Source organism: Sapajus apella, unplaced genomic scaffold, assembly GCF_009761245.1.
Source record: "Sapajus apella isolate SASKATOON/1434 unplaced genomic scaffold, GSC_monkey_1.0 scaffold23, whole genome shotgun sequence".
Taxonomy (NCBI): Eukaryota; Metazoa; Chordata; class Mammalia; order Primates; family Cebidae; genus Sapajus; species Sapajus apella.
Genome location: NW_022436963.1, coordinates 2,529,746 through 2,549,445, shown reverse-complemented (window position 1 = coordinate 2,549,445; position 19,700 = coordinate 2,529,746). Strand labels below are relative to the sequence as shown.

At 39.1% G+C, this 19,700-nt stretch overlaps 1 protein-coding gene across 2 annotated transcripts in view; it reads right to left on the bottom strand.

Moving 5' to 3' along the window:
* The window catches only part of DOCK3 (dedicator of cytokinesis 3), a 664,292-nt gene that overhangs the window by 414,096 nt on the left and 230,496 nt on the right, over positions 1–19,700 (bottom strand). For both annotated transcript variants that reach the window (XM_032290004.1, XM_032290005.1), the window contains exon 5: positions 890–986. In XM_032290004.1, the coding sequence (XP_032145895.1) occupies positions 890–986 (97 nt within the window). The remainder of the gene's footprint in view (positions 1–889; positions 987–19,700) is intronic.

Genomic DNA, 19,700 nt, shown 5'->3' with positions numbered 1-19,700 from the left:
AGCCTCCTGAGTAGCTGGGACTACAGGTGCACGCCACTACGCCTGGCAATTTTTTTTTTTTTTTTTTTTTTGTATTTTAGTGGAGACAGGATTTCACCATGTTGCCCAGGCTGATCATGAACTCCTGAGCTCAGGCAATCTGCCCGCCTCAGCCTCCCAAAGTGCCAGGATTACAGGTGTAAGCCACCATGCCAGGCCACTTTTTTTTTCTTTTTAAGAGACAGGGTCTCACTCCTTAGTCTCCCTAGTAACTAGGACTACAGGTACACACCACCATACCCAACTAAATTTTTAATTTTGTGTAGAGATAGAGGTCTTGCAATAGTCCCCAAGAAGGTTTTAAACTACTGGCCTTAAGCAATCCTCCTGCCTCAGCTTCCCAAACCATAGGATTACAGGTGTGAGCGACCATGCCTGGATTTTATTACATTTTCTGTTAATTTGTTGGCTCAGCAAAGTGTCAGATATGACATATTCTTGAAGCTTAGCAGCTGTTAAAAACTGTTAACACAATTTATTGGCCTTTATACCCACCATTAGGTTCACAAAAGATAAAAATAAGCAACTCTCAAGTTGGTTCATTTGTTCTGTAAATATCTGTTTTATGAAAGCATCTGGGGACACAACAATGAGTAAGAGAGCTAAGATCCCTGGTATTATGTAACATATTTTAGTGACTGGGGCAGAGAAACTACACGCATATGAACAATAATGTGTTCTCTTCAGGTTGAAAAAACCCAGTCTACTATGCTTCAGTAAAGATTAAGAACATACATTTCATAAACTGTAAATATTCGGAAATCTAAAACTGCATACTTAGCATAGGTTAATTTTTTTACTTGGTACACTAAACTTTAATGATCCTATAAACTAGTAATCAACTACTTACCACATATAACTGTTTCCACAAACTTGCCCATTCTTGTAGAGTTGCTGTAACCTCAGTCACAATGGAATCTTCAAGTGGAACCACAGTTTCATACTGCCTAGAACCAGAGCCACAAAAGACAGGCACATTATCTCTGAAAAAAAAAAAATCTCAGCAAACAGTCTCCTTTTTCTACTTGCTTAACTCAAATTTTAATTTCATGCAAACAAAAAAGAAGTACATCTAACTGATCAAAGACCTTTTTATAATGATATACTGCAACAGTGAGAGTGAACTGAATTAAGATAAAGAGATTTGGGTTTTACTATATAAGTCCTCAATTTTACTTCTATAAATACTATCCTAAAAACACACCTTTTAAGGAACAGTCTCTAAGCTTTTTTCCTTCAAGGAAAAACCATGATACTACCCAAGTCTTACTCAGATTATTTTTTAAATTATTTATGTCCTTTAACATTTTTCTGTATGCAAGTTTGCTCATACTCTTAGTTAAAAAAAAAAATCCGGAAAAATGTTGGGGGTGGTGGCAGGGAGGAACCCAGACAATTAAACTTTGAAAAGTTTGATGCATACTCCCTTATGTTGGTATTGTATTTTCTTGCAACATAATGTCAGTAGAGGAATTCTAAGTCTGGTAGAGGAATTCTGAACCTGGTAACAGAAAGGTGCTTGGATTCTCTCTGAATACTTCATAAGCAGCATCCACTATAATACCAATCCCTGTGCTGTCAAAAATTTATCAGTGAACAAAAATGGACAGGATCTATCTTCAAAAAGCTCTTGGTCTGGACAGGGAATCAAACAGACATGGACAGTGATAAATCCAAAATGGAAACGAAAAGGTACTGATATGATTTGGCTGTATCCCCACCCAAATCTCATCTTGATTTGTGGCTCTCATAATTCCCACGTGTTGTGGGAGAGATCCAGTGGAAGGTAATTGAATCATGGGGGCGGGTCTTTCCCAAGCTGTTCTCATTTTAGTGAGTAAGTCTCACAAGATCTGATGGTTTTATGAAGAGGAGTTCCCCTGCACATGCTCTCTCGTCTGCTGCCATGTAAGATGTGATTTTGCTCCTCCTTTGCCTTCTGCCATGATTGTGAGGTCTCCCTAGCCACATGGAACTGTGAGTCCATTAAACGTCTTCTTTGTAAATTAACCAGTCTCAGACATGACTTTATTAAGCAGCATGAAAACAGACTAATACAAATGCAATTAGAGATTTTAGCTGGATACAATTTATAATGAGATCAATGAACCCTTCTCTGAAGAAATGTCAAGGTCCAATACATGCAAAAAAATCATGACATGAAAAGTATGTGTGGGGAGGGAGAAGACCAGTTATGATGCCACCTACAAATGGGCAAAATATGCAAGATGTCACTGAGTTGGGAAATAATTTCACAAATCCAAGATGAACAAAAGCTGATATGACTGGGACCTTTTCAAAAGACAGTAAAAATTCCAGATCTTATCACAAGTGACCTGAATGAAAAGTTATTGAAAGCAGGGATAATAACTTGATAATATTCCTATAATGTCTATACCAATGTTGAGGGTTAATAAAATACTTTCTATGACCAAAGATTTAATATACTGATGCATTGAGGTAATTTGTACCCACTTATTAGCCAAGGAGAGTATCATCCATCTGAAAAAAAAGTCCAGGAAAATGTATTCCACAAAATTAGCATCAAGTATTATTTCTTTCCACAAGAAGATAAGCTGACAAAATACCACTGTGTTCAAAGATGACTCAGTGCATTAATATTGAGCATCAATGAATATATAAGTTATCTGATTATGCCTTATGGTTTTACTGTGTTCTAATTTTTTGTGACTTACTCCAGTAGATTACAAAAAGTCACCCTGAAATAATGCCATGGCATTATCTATATACATCAAATTTATAAGCTCATTAAAATAAAAGCTTTCATCAAGGGCTTGTTAAGAGTACAATGTGACAGAGGTAACACCAGCAAGATGGCAGAAGAGGTGCCTTCTATCATCATATGCCTCCAAGAAGCATTAATTTTGACAACTTATGGACAAGAGTACCTTTGTGGGAGTCTAGGAATCCAGCAGAAAAGTTTCAGCACACCACTGAGGCAAAAAATCCAGAACAGATGCAATAAATAGGGTAAGAAGTAAATTTCATTTTACCTGCATCACTCCTCCTACAAGGCAGCACAGCTCAACAAGAGAAACACCCTAACGCTGCAATTTCTCCCACAGTGGAAAGTGAAAGCACAATAATTAGGCACCCGGCTCCACCAACCATGTAGGACACTGCTCAAGAGACTCACTTTTCCCACCCCACCCCAAATATTGTGGTGATAAGCATGGCTGAGTATTTGGGAAGGTTGGGAGTAGGAAAGTAAGTATGGTTTAATTTACTTTAATTTTTTGAAATAGGTCATACTGATCTCAGATGAAAAAGAATATGCTAATGATACATGTGATAAATGTCATATCTGAGAAGAAAGTCATAATGACTTACTAAACAAATTTGAAGTGAATGAGAAGATATCCTTTATTTCTTTAAGCTACTGGTTGTTAAGTTTCAATTTCTGAAGTTATTTCTATATACTACATCTTAAGAGTGCTGTAGAGATAATTAGGAGATGTATAGAAACAATCAGGGAAATCACAATCTTAATAACAAAACTTAAACATAAAGCACAAACAGGTGCTAAATATGTGACATCAACTATAACATCTAATGTTCTCAAGAAGGAGGTTCACTGTAAACTGTTGCAGTCAGATAAAGATTCATAAAGACAGTTAAGCTCCTAAAAGAGGTTGTGTCTGAAAGGCAAGGAGTTGGAGAGAGAGCCCTAAACACTATACTTTGTTATAAAAAGTGGTATAGAGAAAATAATGAGCAAGGCATAATAAAGAGAATTCATGCTAGTAATGGCAGCAGCAGGCCGTCTGCAGTGGGGAGGCGTGGATGGTGGTGGCAGGAGCGGCTACAGGATCAGCAATAGCTGTGGTGAGTATCCTGTGCCCTACCTGGAGGAGGCAGCTGACTACACTGCCCTCACCCTTACACAGCCGCCTGCCCAGGACCCATCCCCAGGCCTGTAGCCTCTGCAGCTCCAGACCCTGTCCCCACATCACTGCTCTCTCCTGCCGCTGCTGCAGGGAGGGCGAAGGGAGGAGGCAGTGCTGGGGCCATCCTTTGGGGACTGGGGACAGGAAATGAGAGTGGTGCTCACTTCAGGGACCAGCCGGCAATGCAGTCGCCATGCCCACCCTGCAGAAAGCACTGGGTTCCCTCGGAAGGAGGCTCACTGCACAGGCCCACCCAGGGTCACAACCCCAGGGTCTGCCCCATATGGGTCCCGCAGTATTACTCCCAATGGCTGGCCCGAGGCCTGCGATCCACTCCCAGAGGTGCCCACCCTGGGCAGACCCCCAATACAGGTGAGGGGGAGTTCTGGGCCACCCCTGATGAGTGCTAGAGCCACCGAGGGACCCTGCCCTGGACAATGGCCTGGGCTTAGCAAGGACCTCCGCCCCAGGCAGTGAGGGAACGCAGCTGGGGCTGCATGTTCCACCAGCCGGGAGCAGGCAACAGCCCCACAGTCCTGGGAACGGCTGCAGTCACCCAAGTCAGGGCTGTGGACCTGGGCCTCCCTGTGCTCTTGGTGGCCGGGAGTAGGCAGGAGCCCTGCACCAGGGAGGCTGCAGCTGCCCAAGTCAGGGCTGTGGATCTGGACCTCTCTGCACTCAGTGCAAGGATGTGAGATTTTAAACTTGACACTGGAAATAGGGAAACATGAGTGATGTTAAAGGAGTGTTGTGTTTTAGTAAGATTAATGCAGAAATAATACACAAGACAAAGTAAAATATAATTTCCTTGGAGTTTCATCTATTAGGTCTTCAGCTACTTTAATCATTACGACCTAGGAAAAACTTAGATTGTTCCTATTTTAAAGTTCTAAGATGGAGGACTTACGATAATTTGGCCTCAACTGCTAGTTTCCCCACTTCCTAGCTATGCCACTTTGATAAAGGTATTTGAACTCTCAAAGCCTTGCCTTTCTCATTGGAAATAAGTGGATAATTCCACTATAAACCTGGAATACCAAAGTGTGTTAAGTGTGAAGTGTCAAAATGGTTAGTATAGAGGATATTTAATAAATGGTACCTATTGTTGATTCCTAATCTTTTTTTTTTCATTGCTTACAATTAAGCAAAGAGTTTCTAGACTAAAATGTCAAAATCAGCTAGATTTTATATAGTACTTTAAATATTTTTCAGACATCTTATCAAAATAGCTCAGTAAGTTCTTATTTTGACATATTTCCTCAGCTCCCCAAACACAGCAATTATAGGTAAAATATAAATATTTTTGAGCTCCAAAATAAAATAAACATCTCAGCATAGCAGCAACAGAACAATAACAACAACAAAAAACAACAACAGTGAACCAGGGTGAAATCACAGGTCTTCTAGACTCTGGAGTCAAAAGCCAGCACTGGTGACTAGGAACTTAAATTTAGAGGGATGACAAGGACAAAAAAGTACTCAAAATGAGATGGGAACCAAGGTCAGATTCACTGGTTGAAGTTTCTCAAAAGAAGGCCAACATAGGGCGCAACAACTGCTATTAAACCTCACTTGGGACTATGGTTTTTAGCAAGCTGCAGGACTAAGGAGACTGGACCTCAAGCAGCCCCCTCCCCACTTCAGCCAAGGGTCAGATTCTACCACAGCCCCAATGTCACTGATGGAAAGAAGCTCTAAAATACTGTTGAAGGACCTGCGTCTATACTGGAGGTTAGGGGACAGATAGCAGTAACTGCTCAAGCACGAGACAGATATGCTCAGAGGGAGAAATGGAGAGGGGAAACAAAATCTTCCACTTCTAAAACCAAAATTCTACAGCGTATGAAGACTCTAATGTTCAAAGGCTTAAAAATAACACAAATGGTGTTGGACTTACAATGGGGTTACATCCTTAGAAACCCTTTGTAAGCTGAAAATATCATGAAGTCAAAGATGCATTTAATTCACCTAACCTTTCGAACATCCATTAGCTTAGCCTATCCTCCCTTCAATGTGCTCCACAGTGGGTAACAAACAATGTTACCCTACTGTTTGGCAGAACCATCTAACAAAAAGCCTATTTTATAATAAAGTGTTAAATATTTCAAATAACTTGTTGCACACTGTACTGACAGTGAAAAACATAATGGTTGTTGTACAGGTACCCAAAGTATGGTTTCTATTGAATGCACATCACTTTCACACCACTGTGAAGTCAAAAAATCTTAAGGCAAACCATCATACGTTGAGGAACATCTGCAAATCCTTTTCAGATAAAATTGTCTTTATGAAATGGCCAGATAAACATTTTTACATGTTTAGGATACTCACAGAAATGAAAGAATCACTTCCATTTCAGAAAGGGAAAAGTATGAAATAAAACCAAGCACAAATAAAACAAGAACTAATGATATACAACAGCATCAACTAGGAAACTAGCAAATGAAAACTATTAACACTCAAGTGTCCATCAATAGATGAATGTAAAAATTAAACATGGTATATATAAGTGCAATGGAATATTATTCAACCTTAAAAAGGAATGAAATTCTAATACATAATATAACATGGATGAATCATGAAAGCACTATGCTAGTGAAATAAGCCAGATACAAAAAAGACAAATGTTATGATTCCATTTACATGAAGTACCTAGAATATGAAAATTCACAGAGACAGAAAGTAGAATAGAGATGACCAGGGGCTGGGTAGAGGGAGAATGGGGAGTAACTCTTTAAAGAGACAGAGGTTCTTTTGGCGATAATGAAAAAGTTCTGGAGATGAATTGTGATGATGGCTGCACAACAATGTGAATTTATTTGATGCCACTCGGTTGTACACTTAAAGAGTTAAAATGGTAAACTTCATATTACATACATATTTTACCACAATAAAATCACACAAAAATATTGCCAGTGAAAAAAGAAAACCTCAATAAAGAAGATACATGTTAGAAAGAATTCAAAAGAGAACAGCTGCAAGATAGTACTAATAAAATCTCTCTAGAATGCAGGTCAGGGAAAAAAAGAGACCCAAAGTATATAAGAGTACTTAAGAGTACATGGGAGATAGGTGGGAAAACTCTAATCTACTGCTAACAGGAATCCCAAAAGAAGTAAATGGCAGTGTTACAGACAATTGTGGGATATTTTTTTCCATTGCTGTTCTGCTTCATAATCCCCTTCCCCTAGGTGAAATGTAGAGACAGACTGTCTCCCATTATATGGGTGTAATATGATGGATGCTTGATTTATCAACCTTGCTGCATCTGGAGAACACAGGGCTATGACCTAAGCTCCTTTCAACCCAGACTTAGAAAAGGAAACTAATGACTTAAAGAAGCAAAGACTGAACAGATGGCAACTTGATAGCAGCTACAGTCAATTTCCAGAGACAAGCAGTCTTTTAAAAAATTTCCCATGCAGTAGTTCATTTTTTATTATTTTTATTTTTATGGATATATAATAGTTATACATATTTTGGGGTAAATGTAATATTCTGATATAAGCACATAATGTGTAATGAGAAAATCTTGGTAATTGGAATATCCATCACATCAAATATTTATCATTTCTTTGTATTGAGAACATTCTAAATCTTCTCTTCTACTGTATATTTTGAAATATACAATAAATTATTATCTATAATCATCCTATTGTGCTATCAAACCACTAGATCTTATTCTATTTAATTGTATTTCAGTACTCATTAACCAATCCTTCCCCATCCCCCACTCCCCACTGCCCTATGGGAGCATCCAGTTTTGAGTTAGTGAGGGGGAAGGAAGGAGGCAGAAGTAAATACTGTAGTCAAGGTATGTTTCACTGAGAAGATTTAAGAAAAGGCCTGAAGGAAATGACAAAGCTAATCAGGCACAGTACCCCGAACCTAAGAAACAAGCCTCGAGGCAGGAGCATACTTGAAATGACTGAATAAAGGCAAGAAAATCAGTGTCACTGAAGATTACAGGGTGACAGGAAGCCACATCATAAAACTTGTAAGCCTTTGTAAGAACTTTGGTGTTTGGTCTGAGTGAGACGGGAGTCGCTGGAAGGTTTTAAGCAGAGGAGTAACATGATCTAACATATTTTTAAAGAACAACTCTGGCAGCTATGTTGAGCTATAAACTGCAGAGGAACATGGATAAAAATAGGGAGACCAGTTAGAAGGTAGCGGTATAACAAAGGCAAGAAAATATAACCCCAGGAAGTCCCTGTTTTTCATTCCATGCCATAATGTGACAATTTAGGACACTGAGTTTCTCCTTCTTCCTCTCAGCTGTCTAATGCTGTACAAACTCCACCCAATAGTCCATAAGATGCTCCCATCTCTCCTATTGTTCTTTGGCAGCTGACTCTCAATAACTCTCACTATCTTGTATAGTGGGCACCCACGCTAATTCCTTTTCAATTCCTACTTTAACCACTTTGAAGCCCCAGATCTCTAACCCTCTCTGGTTATGATAATATCAATGTTCCTATAACAATTATAAATATAATATGCATAACTAGAAGCAGAGTCTAATATTAATATTGTCTCCATCCTAGAGGAAAGCGTGAGATTGAGTTTGAGAAAAGCTTTGCTAAATAGACCAAGAATGAGGTCACAGAATGAATTAATAAACAGATGAACAAACAAATGAACAAATAAATATGCAAACTTAAAAAAAAAAAAAAAAACCCTTAGGCATGAAAGGGTAACTTGGCCTGAATGTTCAAAAGCAAGAAGTCTTACAAGTACTGCTAATCTACTGATTCTCCCTTTAACTCTAATCCAAACTAAGAGTTAAACAAATCTAGCAGATGTAGAATGAATAAATAAAAATTAATTACATGATTTAAATTATCTTGGCATACTCAACTAAATTAATGTCAAAGACCGGGTGGGGGGAGGGGGAAGCACTCGGGCACCAAGTACCTTTCCAAAGATTATATCACAAGCCAGCTGCCAAAATGGCCTGCTATAACTTTGGGAGGCTGAGGGGGATGGATAACCTGAGGTCAGGAGTTCGAGATCAGCCTGGCCAACATGGTGAAACCCCATCTCTACTAAAAATACAAAAATTAGCCAGGTGTGGTGGTGTGTGCCTATAATCTCAGCTACTTGGGAGACTGAGGCAGGAGAATCGCTTGAACTCAGGAGACAGAGGTTGCAATGAGCCGAGATTGTACCACTGCATTCCAGCCTGGGAGACAGAGTGAGACTTTGTTTCAAAAAAATAAAAAAAGACTAGTTTAACCTAGTAGCTGCTGAAATGAACTGCCGTGACTCTAAGAACAGTTTTACTTACTGCCATCACTCACCCACCAATCAGAGCTTGCCAGCTCCCAAAAACTTCACTAGTAGTAGTAAGTTTTCTTTCAAAACAATATGTAACATTTCTCTTTCTAATAAAACCCTAACCATCCCTTTGTTTTTCAGACACACAGAAGACTACCCTGTCTGGCAGAAGCAAATACTGTAGTCAAGGTATATTTCATTGAGAAGATGAATGGCAATTTGCTTTCCTAAATAAAACTTTTTCTTGTTAAAGGAGGCAAGTCTTGCTATGTTTCCCAGGCTGGAATACAGTGGCTATTCACAGGCATGATCATAGTGCACTACGGCCTCAAACTCTTGAGCTCAAGCAATCCTCCTGCCTCAGCTTCCCGAGAAGCCAAGACTATAGGTGTGTGCCACTATGCCAGACCTTCCAAATGAAATGCTTTGTTCAGAGATTTGTCTCTATATTTTTATTTGACTTTGACAGACGGATAAGACAATTTGATATATACAAAATACTACTTGGAAGGATAATCTCATCAGGAAATCAGGACTGGAAAAAGCTTAATGCTCACTTTTCTGATGCTCATGCTCATTTTACTGATGCTCGTTCATTTTCTCTTTCAACTTCAGCACTCATATAGCCAAAAATCAAACTCAAGTTTTGATCCTGAGAATTGCTAAATTATCAGATCAGTTGAATTCATGGCGTTTTCATTAAAATTAAGATAAAAGGCAGGGTAGTGACATAAAAAGAATGGTAACCTATATATCAGAATAGATATAAGAAGAAAGACATGGGATAACTTAGGGAAGTCTGAGCTCTACCCCTAAGAAACCTCCCTTTGGCATCAGAAAAAATCCCTTCTTCCTGAATGATGAGGGTATCCTTGCCTTGCTTACAAACCCAAAGTTGACCTCACGTGAGTGAATTATCTTGCAACAAGAAGCCCGTTTTCCTTAGGCCCTATATGGGGGCCAGTGTCCTGTAAATTCAATCTGTTTACTTTCCCAGTCATCCTGAAAAGAACACTGTGAAAGAAATAACAGCTATGCAGGAGCTCAACTCCATACACTTTCCCTCACCACAAGGCTGATCTGACACCACAACTGCTGAATCAGAACTGGCCAGTAGTAGTGGTGCTAGGAATGCCAAATATCCATGTGTAGAACAGTGAAACTAGACCTCATCTTTCACCAGATACAAAAATCAACTTGAAATGGATTAAAGACTTAAATGTTAAGACTTGAAACTATACCACTAGAAGAAAACGTTGGGAAAACTCTCAGCACATTGGTCTAGGCAAAGATTATTGGAGTACGACCCTAAAGGAACAAATAACAAAAGCAAAAACAGACAAATTGGATTGCATCAAGCTAAAAAGCTTCTGCACAGAAAAAAAGGCAATCAAGAAAGTGAAAAGACGAAGTATAAAAAGGGGAAAATATTTGCAAACTATTCATGTGACAAAGGATTAATAACCACAATATATAATGAACTAAATTCCACAGCAAAAAGACAATCCAAATGAAAATGGACAAATGAGAGAAGGCATAGCAAGACGGCCAAATAGAACCCTCCAGCAATCATCCTCTGCAGGAACACCAAACATTTCAACCTTGGCGAATCTGATGATTATGTGTCGGGGATGCTCTTCTCAAGGAGTATCTTTGTGGTGTTCTCTGTATTTGCAGAATTTGAATGTTGTCCTGTCTTTCTAGGTTGGACATGTTCTCCTGGATAATATGCTGAAGTTGTTTTCCGACTTCGTTCCATTCTCCCTGTCACCTTCAGGTACGCTAATCAAATATAGATTTGGTCTTTTCACATAGTCTTGTACTTCTTGGAGGCTTTGTTCATTCCTTTCCATTCTTGTTTCCCTAGTCTGGTCTTCAAGCTTTATTTCATTAGGTTGATCTTCAATCAGTGATATGCTTTCTTCTGCTTGATCAACTTGGCTATTGATACTTGTGTATGCTTCATGAAGTTCTTGGACTGTGTTTTTCAGCTCCATCAGGTCATTTATATTCTTCTCTAAACTGGTTATTCTGGTTAGCAGTTCCTCTAACCTTTATCAAGTTTCTTAGCATCCTTGCATTCGGTTAGAACATGTTCCTTTAGCTCAGAGGAGTTTGTTATTATCCACATTCTGAAGCCTACTTCTGTCAACTTGTCAAACTCATTCTCCATCCAGTTTTGTTCCCTTGCTGGCGAGGAGTTGTGATCCTTTGGAGGAGAAGAGGCTTTCTGGTTTTGGGAATTTTTAGCCTTTTTTGTGCTGTTTTTTCCTCATCTTCCTGGATTTATCTACCTTTGGTCTTTGATATTGGTGACCTTCTGATGGGGTTTCTTTGTGGACATCCTTTTTGTTGATGTTGATAGTATTCCTTTCTGTTTGTTAGTTTTCCTTCTAACAGGGAGGCCCCTCTGCTTCACATCTGCTGGAGTTTGCTAGAGGTCCACTCCAGACACTGTTTGCCTGGGTATCACCAGCAGAGGCTGCAGAACAGCAAAGATTGCTGCCTTTTCTTTCATCTGGAAGCTTCGTCCCAGAGAGGCACCTGCCAGATGCCAGCCAGAGCTCTCCTGTATGAGGTGTCTGTCAACCCCTACTGGGAGGTGTCTCCCAGTCAGGAGGCACAGGGGTCAGGGATTTACTTGAGGAGGCAGTCTGTCCCTTCGCAGAGCTCGAGTGCTGTGCTGGGAGATCCACTGCTCTCTTCAGAGCCAGCAAGCAGGAACATTTAAGTCTGCTGAAGCTGTGCTGACAGCTGCCCCTTCTTCCATGTGCTCTGTCCCAGGGAGATGGGAGTTTTATCTATAAGACCCTGACTGGAGCTGCTGCCTTTCTTTCAAAGATGCCCTGCTCACAGAAGAGGAATCTAGAGAGGCAGTCTGGCTACAGTGGCCTTGCATTACTGTGATGGGCTCTACCTAGTTCAAACTTTTGGGTGGCTTTGTTTACATGTGAGGGGAAAACTGCCTACTCAAGCCTCAGTAATGGCAGATGCTTCTCTCCCCACCAAGCTCGAGTATCTCAGGTTGATTTCAGACTGGTGTGCTGGCAGTGAGAATTTCCAGCCTGTGGATCTTAGCTTGCTGGGCTCCATTGGGGTGGGATTCGCTAAGCTATACCACTTGGCTTCCTAGCTTCAGCTGCCTTTCCAGGGAAGTGAATGGTTCTGTCTCACTAGCATTCCAGGCACCACTGGGAAATGAAAAAACTCTTGCAGCTAGCTTGGCAGGTGCCCAGGCAGCTGCCCAGTTTTGTGCTTGAAACCCAGGACCCTGGTGGCATAGGTACCCGAGGGAATCTCCTGGTCTGTGGGTTGTGTGGACCATGGGAAAAGTGTAGTATCTGGGCTGGAGTGAACCATTTCTCTTGTCACAGTCCCTCATGGCTTCTCCTGCTAGGGTAGGGAGTTCCCCTACCCCTTGTGCTTCCTGGGTGAGGTGGCACCCCACCCTGCTTCAGCTCACCCTTGGTGGGCTGTACCTACTATCTAAGCAGTCTCAATGAGATGAACCACTTTCCTCAGTTGGAAATGCAGAAATCACCTGTCTTCTGAGTTGATCTCGCTATCAGCTATAGACCAGAGCTTTTCCTATTTGGCCATCTTGCTATGAAGAAAGAAAGCAGCTATTATTCTTGATCCTCTTCCTCCTACTACCCGCCTGACAGGCCACAGTGTGTGTTGTTGGCTGCATGTATATTTGAGAAATGTTTGTTCATGTCATTTTCCCATTTTTTAGTGGTGGTGTTTGGTTTTTGTTTTTGTTTTTGTTTTTTTTCCTGTAAATTTGTTTAAGTTCCTTGTAGATTCTGGATATTAGATCTTTGTAAGATAGATAAATTGCAAACATTTTCTCCCATTTTATAGGTTGTCTGTTCACTCTGATGATAGTTTCTTTTGCTGTGCAGAGCTCTTCAGTTTAATTAGATCCCATTTGTCAGTTTTTGCTTTTGGTGCAATTGCTTTTGGCATTTTTGTCATGGAATCTCTGCCTGTGCTTATGTCCTGAATGATATTGCCTAGGTTTTCTTCTAGGGTTTTTATAGTGTTGGGTTTGCGTTTAAGTCTTTGATCCATCTTGAATTAATTTTTGTATAAGATATAAGTGGTCCATTTTCAGTTTTCTGCATATGGCTAGCCAGCTCTCCAGCGGCCTTTACTAAACAGGGAATCCTTACCCCATTTCTTGTTTTTGTTAGGTGTGTCAAAGATCAGATGGTTGTAGATGCTCAGTCTTATTTCTGAGTTCTCTGTTCTGTTCCATTGGTCTGTGTGTCTGTTTTTGTACTAGTATCATGCTGTTTTGGTTACTGCAGCCTTATACTACAGTTTGATGTTGGGGAAGTGATACCTGCAGCTTTGTTCTTTTTGCTTAGGATTGTCTTGGCTATTTGGGCTTTTGTTTGTTTGTTTGTTTGTTTGTTTCCTAGGAATTTTGAAATAGTTTCTTCTAATTCTGTGAAGAATGTCAATGATAGGTTTATGGGAATAGAATTGAATCTATAAAATAATTTGGGCAGTATGGCCATTTTCACGATATTGATTCTTTCTATCCATGAGTGTGGAATATTGTTCCATTTGTGTCCTCTGATTTTCTTTTGCAGTGGTTTGTAGTTCTCCTTGAAGAGGACCTACACCTCTCTGGTTAGATGTATTTCTAGGTATTTCATTCTCTTTATAACAATTATGAATGAGAGTTCATTCATGATTTGGCCCTCTGCTTGCCTGCTGTTGGTATATAGGAATGCTAGCAATGTTTGCATATTGACTTTATCCTGAGACTTTGCTGAAGTGGCCTGTCAGCTTAAGAAGCTTTTGGGTTGAGATGATGAGATTTTCTAGATATAGGATAACGTCATCTGCAAACAAAGATATTTTGACTTCCACTCTTCCTGTTTGAATACCTTTTATTTCTTTCTATTGCTTGACTGCCCCAAGACACATAATCATCAGATTCGCCAAAGCTGAAATGAAAGAAAAAATGTTAAGGGCAGCCAGAGAGAAGGGTTGGGTTACCCACAAGGAGAAGCCCATTGGACTAACAGTGGATTCCTCTGTAGAAACCCTACAACCCAGAAAAGACTGGGGGCCAATATTTAACATTCTTAAAGAAAAGAATTTTCAACCTAGAATTTCATATCCACCCAAACTAAGCTTCATAAGCAAATTTACAGACAAGCAAATGCTAATTTTGTCACCACCAGGCATGCCTTACAAGAACTCCTGAAGGAAGCACTAAATATGGAAAAGAAAAACCGGTACCAGCTACTGCAAAAACATAACAACCTGTAAAGACCATCAAGTCTGCGAAGAAACCGCATCAACTAACGGGCAAAATAACCAGCTAGCATCATAATGACAGAATCAAATTCACACATAAAGTATTAATATTAAATCTAAATGGGCTAAATGCCCCAGTTAAAAGGCACAGACTGGCAAAATGAATAGAGTGAAGACCCATCAGTGTGCTGTATTCAGGAGACCTATCTCGTGTGCAAAGATACACATAGGCTCAAATAAAAAGATGGATGAATATTTACTAAGCACATGGAAGGCAAAAAAAAAAAAAAAACCAGGGGTTGCAATCCAACTCTCTGATAAAACAGACTTTAAATCAACAAAGATCAAAAAAGACAAAGAAGGGCATTACATAATGACAAAGGAATCAATGTAAAAAAAGAGCTAACTATCCTAGATATATATGCATCCAAAACAGAAGCACCCAGATTCATAAAGCAAGTTCTTAGAGACTATAAAGAGACTTAGACTCCCACACAATAATAGCAGGAAACGTTAACACCCCACTAATATTGATCTGTCAATATTAGACAGATAAAAGAGACAGAAAATTAACAAAGATATTCAGGAATTTAACTCAGCTCTGGACCAAGTGAACCTAATAGAAATCTACAGAACTCTCTACCCCAAATCAACTGAATATACATTCTTCTCAGCACCACATCACAATTACTCTAAATTGACCACAAAAATGGAAGTAAAAGACTCCTCAGCAAATGCAAAAGAACGGAAATCATAACAAACAGTCTCTCTGACCACACTGCGATCAAATTAGAACTCAGGATTAAGAAATTCACTCAAAACTGCACAACTACATGGAAACTGAACAACCTTCTCCTGAATGACTACTGGGTAAATAATGAAATTAAGGCAGAAATTAAGTTCTTTGAAAACAATGAGAAGAAAGACACAACATACCAGAATCTCTGGGACACAGCTAAAGCTGTGTTTAGAGAGAAGTTTATGGCACTAAATGCCCCACAAAAGAAAGTAGGAAAGATCTAAAATCAACACTGTAATATCACAGTTAAAAGGACTAGAGAAGCCAGAGCAAACAAGTTCAAAAGCTAGCAGAAGACAAGAAATAACTAAGATCAGAGCAGAACTGAAAGAAACAGAGACATAAAAAAACAAAAGATCAATGAATCCAGGAGGTGGATTTTTGAAAAGACTAATAAAATAGACCACTAGCCAGACTAATAAAGAAGCAAAGGGAGAAGAATCAAATAAACACAATAAAGAATGATAAAGAGGATATCACCACTGATCCCACAGAAATACAAACTACCATCAGAAAATACTACAAACACCTCCATGCAAATAAACTAGAAAATCTAGAAGAAATGGACAAATTCCTGGATACATACACCCTCTCAAGACTAAACCAGGAAGAAGTCAAATTCCTTAATAGACCATTAACAAGTTCTGAAATGGAGGCAGTAATTAATAGCCTACCAACCAAAAAAAAAATGCCCAGGACCAGATGGATTCACAGCTGAATTCTACCAGAGGTACAAACAGGAGCTGGTACCATTATTTCTGAAACTATTCCAAACAACAGAAAGAGAGGGACTCCTCCCTAACTCATTTTATGAGACCAGCATCATCCTGATACCCAAACCTGGCAGAGACAACAAAAAAAGAAAATTTCAGGCCAATATCCCTGATGAACATCAATGCAAAAATCCTCAATAAAATACTGGCAAACCAAATCCAGCAGAACATCAAAAAGCTTATTCACCACTATCAAGTCAGCTTCATCCTGTGATGCAAGGCTGGTTGAACATATGCAAATCAGTAAACATAATGCATCACATAAACAGAACCAACAACAAAACTACATGATTATCACAATAGATGCAGAAAGGCCTTCAATAAAATTCAACACCCCTTCATGCTAACAACTCAAGGTATTCGTGGAATGTATCTCAAAATAATAAGAGCTATTTATGACAAACCCACAGACAGCATCATACTGAATGGGCAAAAACTGGAAGCATTCCCTTGGAAAACCAGCACAAGATGAGGATGCCCTCTCTCACCACTCCTATTCAACATAGTATTGGAAGATCTGGCCAGGGCAATCAGGCAAGAGGAACAAATAAAGGATATTCAAATAGGACAAGCGGAATTCAAACTGTCTCTGTTTGCAGATGACATGATTGTCTATTTAAAAAATCCCATTGCCTCAGCCCAAAATCTCCTTAAGCTGATAAGCAACTTCAGCACAGTCTGAGGATACAAATCAATCTGCAAAATTCACAAGCATTCCTATACACCAGTAATAGACAGAGAGTCAAATCATGAGTGAACTTCCATTCACAATTGCTACAAAGAGAATAAAATACCTAGGAATACAACTTACAAGGGATGTGAAGGACCTCTTCAAGAAGAACTAACCACTGCTCAAGGAAATAAGAGAGGACACAAATAAATGGAAAAACACTCTATGCTCATGCATAGGAAGAATCAATAACATGAAAATGACCATACTGCCCAAAGTAATTTATATATACATTGCTATCCTCATCAAGCTACCATTGACTTTCTGCACAGAATTAGAAAAAACAATTTTAAATTTCATATGAAACCAAAAACCAGCTGTATAGCTAAGACAATTGTAAGCAAAAAGAGCAAAGCTGGAGGCATCACGCTACCTGACTTCAAACTATACTACAAGGCTACAGTCACGAAAACATGGTACTGGTATCAAAACAGATATATAGAACAATGAAACAGAACAGAGACCTCAGAAATAACACCACATATCTACAAATCATCTGATCTTTGACAAACCTGACAAAAACAAGCAATGGGGAATGGATTCCCTATTTAATAAATAGTATTGGGAAAACTGGCCAGCTCATATGCAGAAAACTGAAACTGGACACCTTCCTTATGTCCTATACAAAAATTAACTCAAGAGGGATTGAAGACTTAAATTTAAGACCTAAAACCATAAAAACCCTAGAAGAAAACCTAGGCATTTTCATTCAGGACATAGTCATGGGCAAAGACTTCATGACTAAAACACCAAAAGCAATGCCAACAAAAGTCAAAATTGACAAATGGGATCTAATTAAGCTAAAGAGCTTCTGCATGGCAAAAGAAACTATAATCAGAAAGAACAGGCAACCTACAGAATGGGAGAAAATTTTTGCAACCTATCCATCTGACTAAGGGCTAATATCCAGAATCTACAAAGAACTTAAACAAATTTACAAGAAAAAAGCAACCCCATCAAAAAGTGGGCAAAGGACATGAATAGGCACTTTTCAAAAGAAGACATTTATACGGCCAACAAATATATGAAAAAAAGCTCATCATCGCTGGTCATTAGACAAATGCAAATCAAAACGAGAATGACATATCATCTCATGCGAGTTAGAATGCTGATAATTAAAAAATCAGGAAACATGCTGGAGAAGATGTGGAGAAATAGGAATGATTTTACACTGTTAGTGGGAGTGTAAATTCGTTCAACCATTGTGGAGGCAGTGTATTGACTCCTCAAGGATCTAGAACCAGACATACCATTTGACCCAGCAATCCCATTACTGGGTATATACCCAAAGGGTTATAAATCATTCAACTATAAACACACATGCACACTTATGTTTATTGCAGCACTGTTCATGACAGCAAAGATTTGGAACCAATCCAAATCCCTATCAATGATAGACTGGATAAAGAAAATGTGGCTCGTATGGAATACTATGCAGCCATAAAAAATGTGGCAGTCATGTCCTTTGCAGGGACATGGATGAAGCTGGAAATCATCACTCTCAGCAAACTAACACAAACACATTCTCAGCAAACTAACTAAAGAGCTTCTGCACAGCAAAAGAAACTGTCATCAGAGTGAACACAGGAACAGAAAACCAAACACCACGTTTCCACTCATAAGTGGGAATTGAGCAATGAGAACATATGGCCACAGGGAGGAAAACATCACACACCAGGGCCTGTCAGGGAGGTAGGGGTCTAGGGGAGGGATAGGATTAGGAGAAATACATAATGTGGATGACAGGTGAATGGGTGCAGCAAACCACCATGGTACGTGTATACCTATGTAACAAACCTGCATGTTCTGCACATGTATCCTAAAACTTAAAGTATAATTTTTAAAAAACAAATCTTTGTATCCCCTTACCTCCCTGAGAATGCACATAGGCACACAGTGTATGATGGTCTGTGTATTGCCATTGCAATGCTCATTCCCAAATAAATGTAATTTGTTTAAAAAAACAAAAGAATAGCTAATGAATACTGGTCTTAATACCTAGCTGATGGGTTGATCTACCACTATGGCACACATTTACCTATATAGTAAACCTGCCTATCCTGGACACGTGCCCTGGAAGGTAAAATAAAAGTTGAAGAAAAAAAGTTTTTCAAATTTTTTCTTTTTTTTAAAACAGAGTTTTGCTCTAGCTGCCCAGGCTCCCAAGTTCAAGTGATTCTCCCGCCTTAGCCTCCTAAGTAGCTGGGGTCACAGGCATGTGACACCACGTCTAGCTAATTTTGTATTTTCAGTAGAGACGGGGTTTCTCTATGTTGGTCAGACTGGTCTCGAACTCCCGACCTCAAGTGATCCACCCACCACAGCCTCCCAAAGCGCTGGGATTACAGACGTGAGCAGCCGTGCCTGGCTAGTTTTTCAAAGTTCTAAAAAAAATAATAAAATAAAATGAAAAACTAAAGTTAACTAAGCATTTCATATGGCTAGTGAAATAAAAACTAAGATTACTCTTTGATGTGATTCATTTTTGATGTTTTTTGTTTGAGGCTTTTATCCCAATTGCTTTAAAAAAAAAAGTCATAAAATTTCCTTTAATTGAAGACTAAGTGGTAGAAACCAGACCTTTAACATTACTGGAGAAATACTTTGAAAGTAAATAACTTAGCAGTCAGAATAAAAATTTGGAATTGTGACCAAATAGTCAAACACAGCTGGGAGACCTAGAATTCAACAGGGCATTGCTTTAACACTTAAGAGCTATGTGACCTAACAGATGGGAAGAATATACAAGAATAAAGCTTAATTAACCAACTATGTAAATAGAATCAATCATTACTCTTAGTTCCCTTAAAGGTAATTAAGATTTGCTAAACTTAAAAGATTTGTATGTTGTAAAAAAAAAAAAAAAAAAAAAAAAAAAAAAAAAAAAAAAAAAA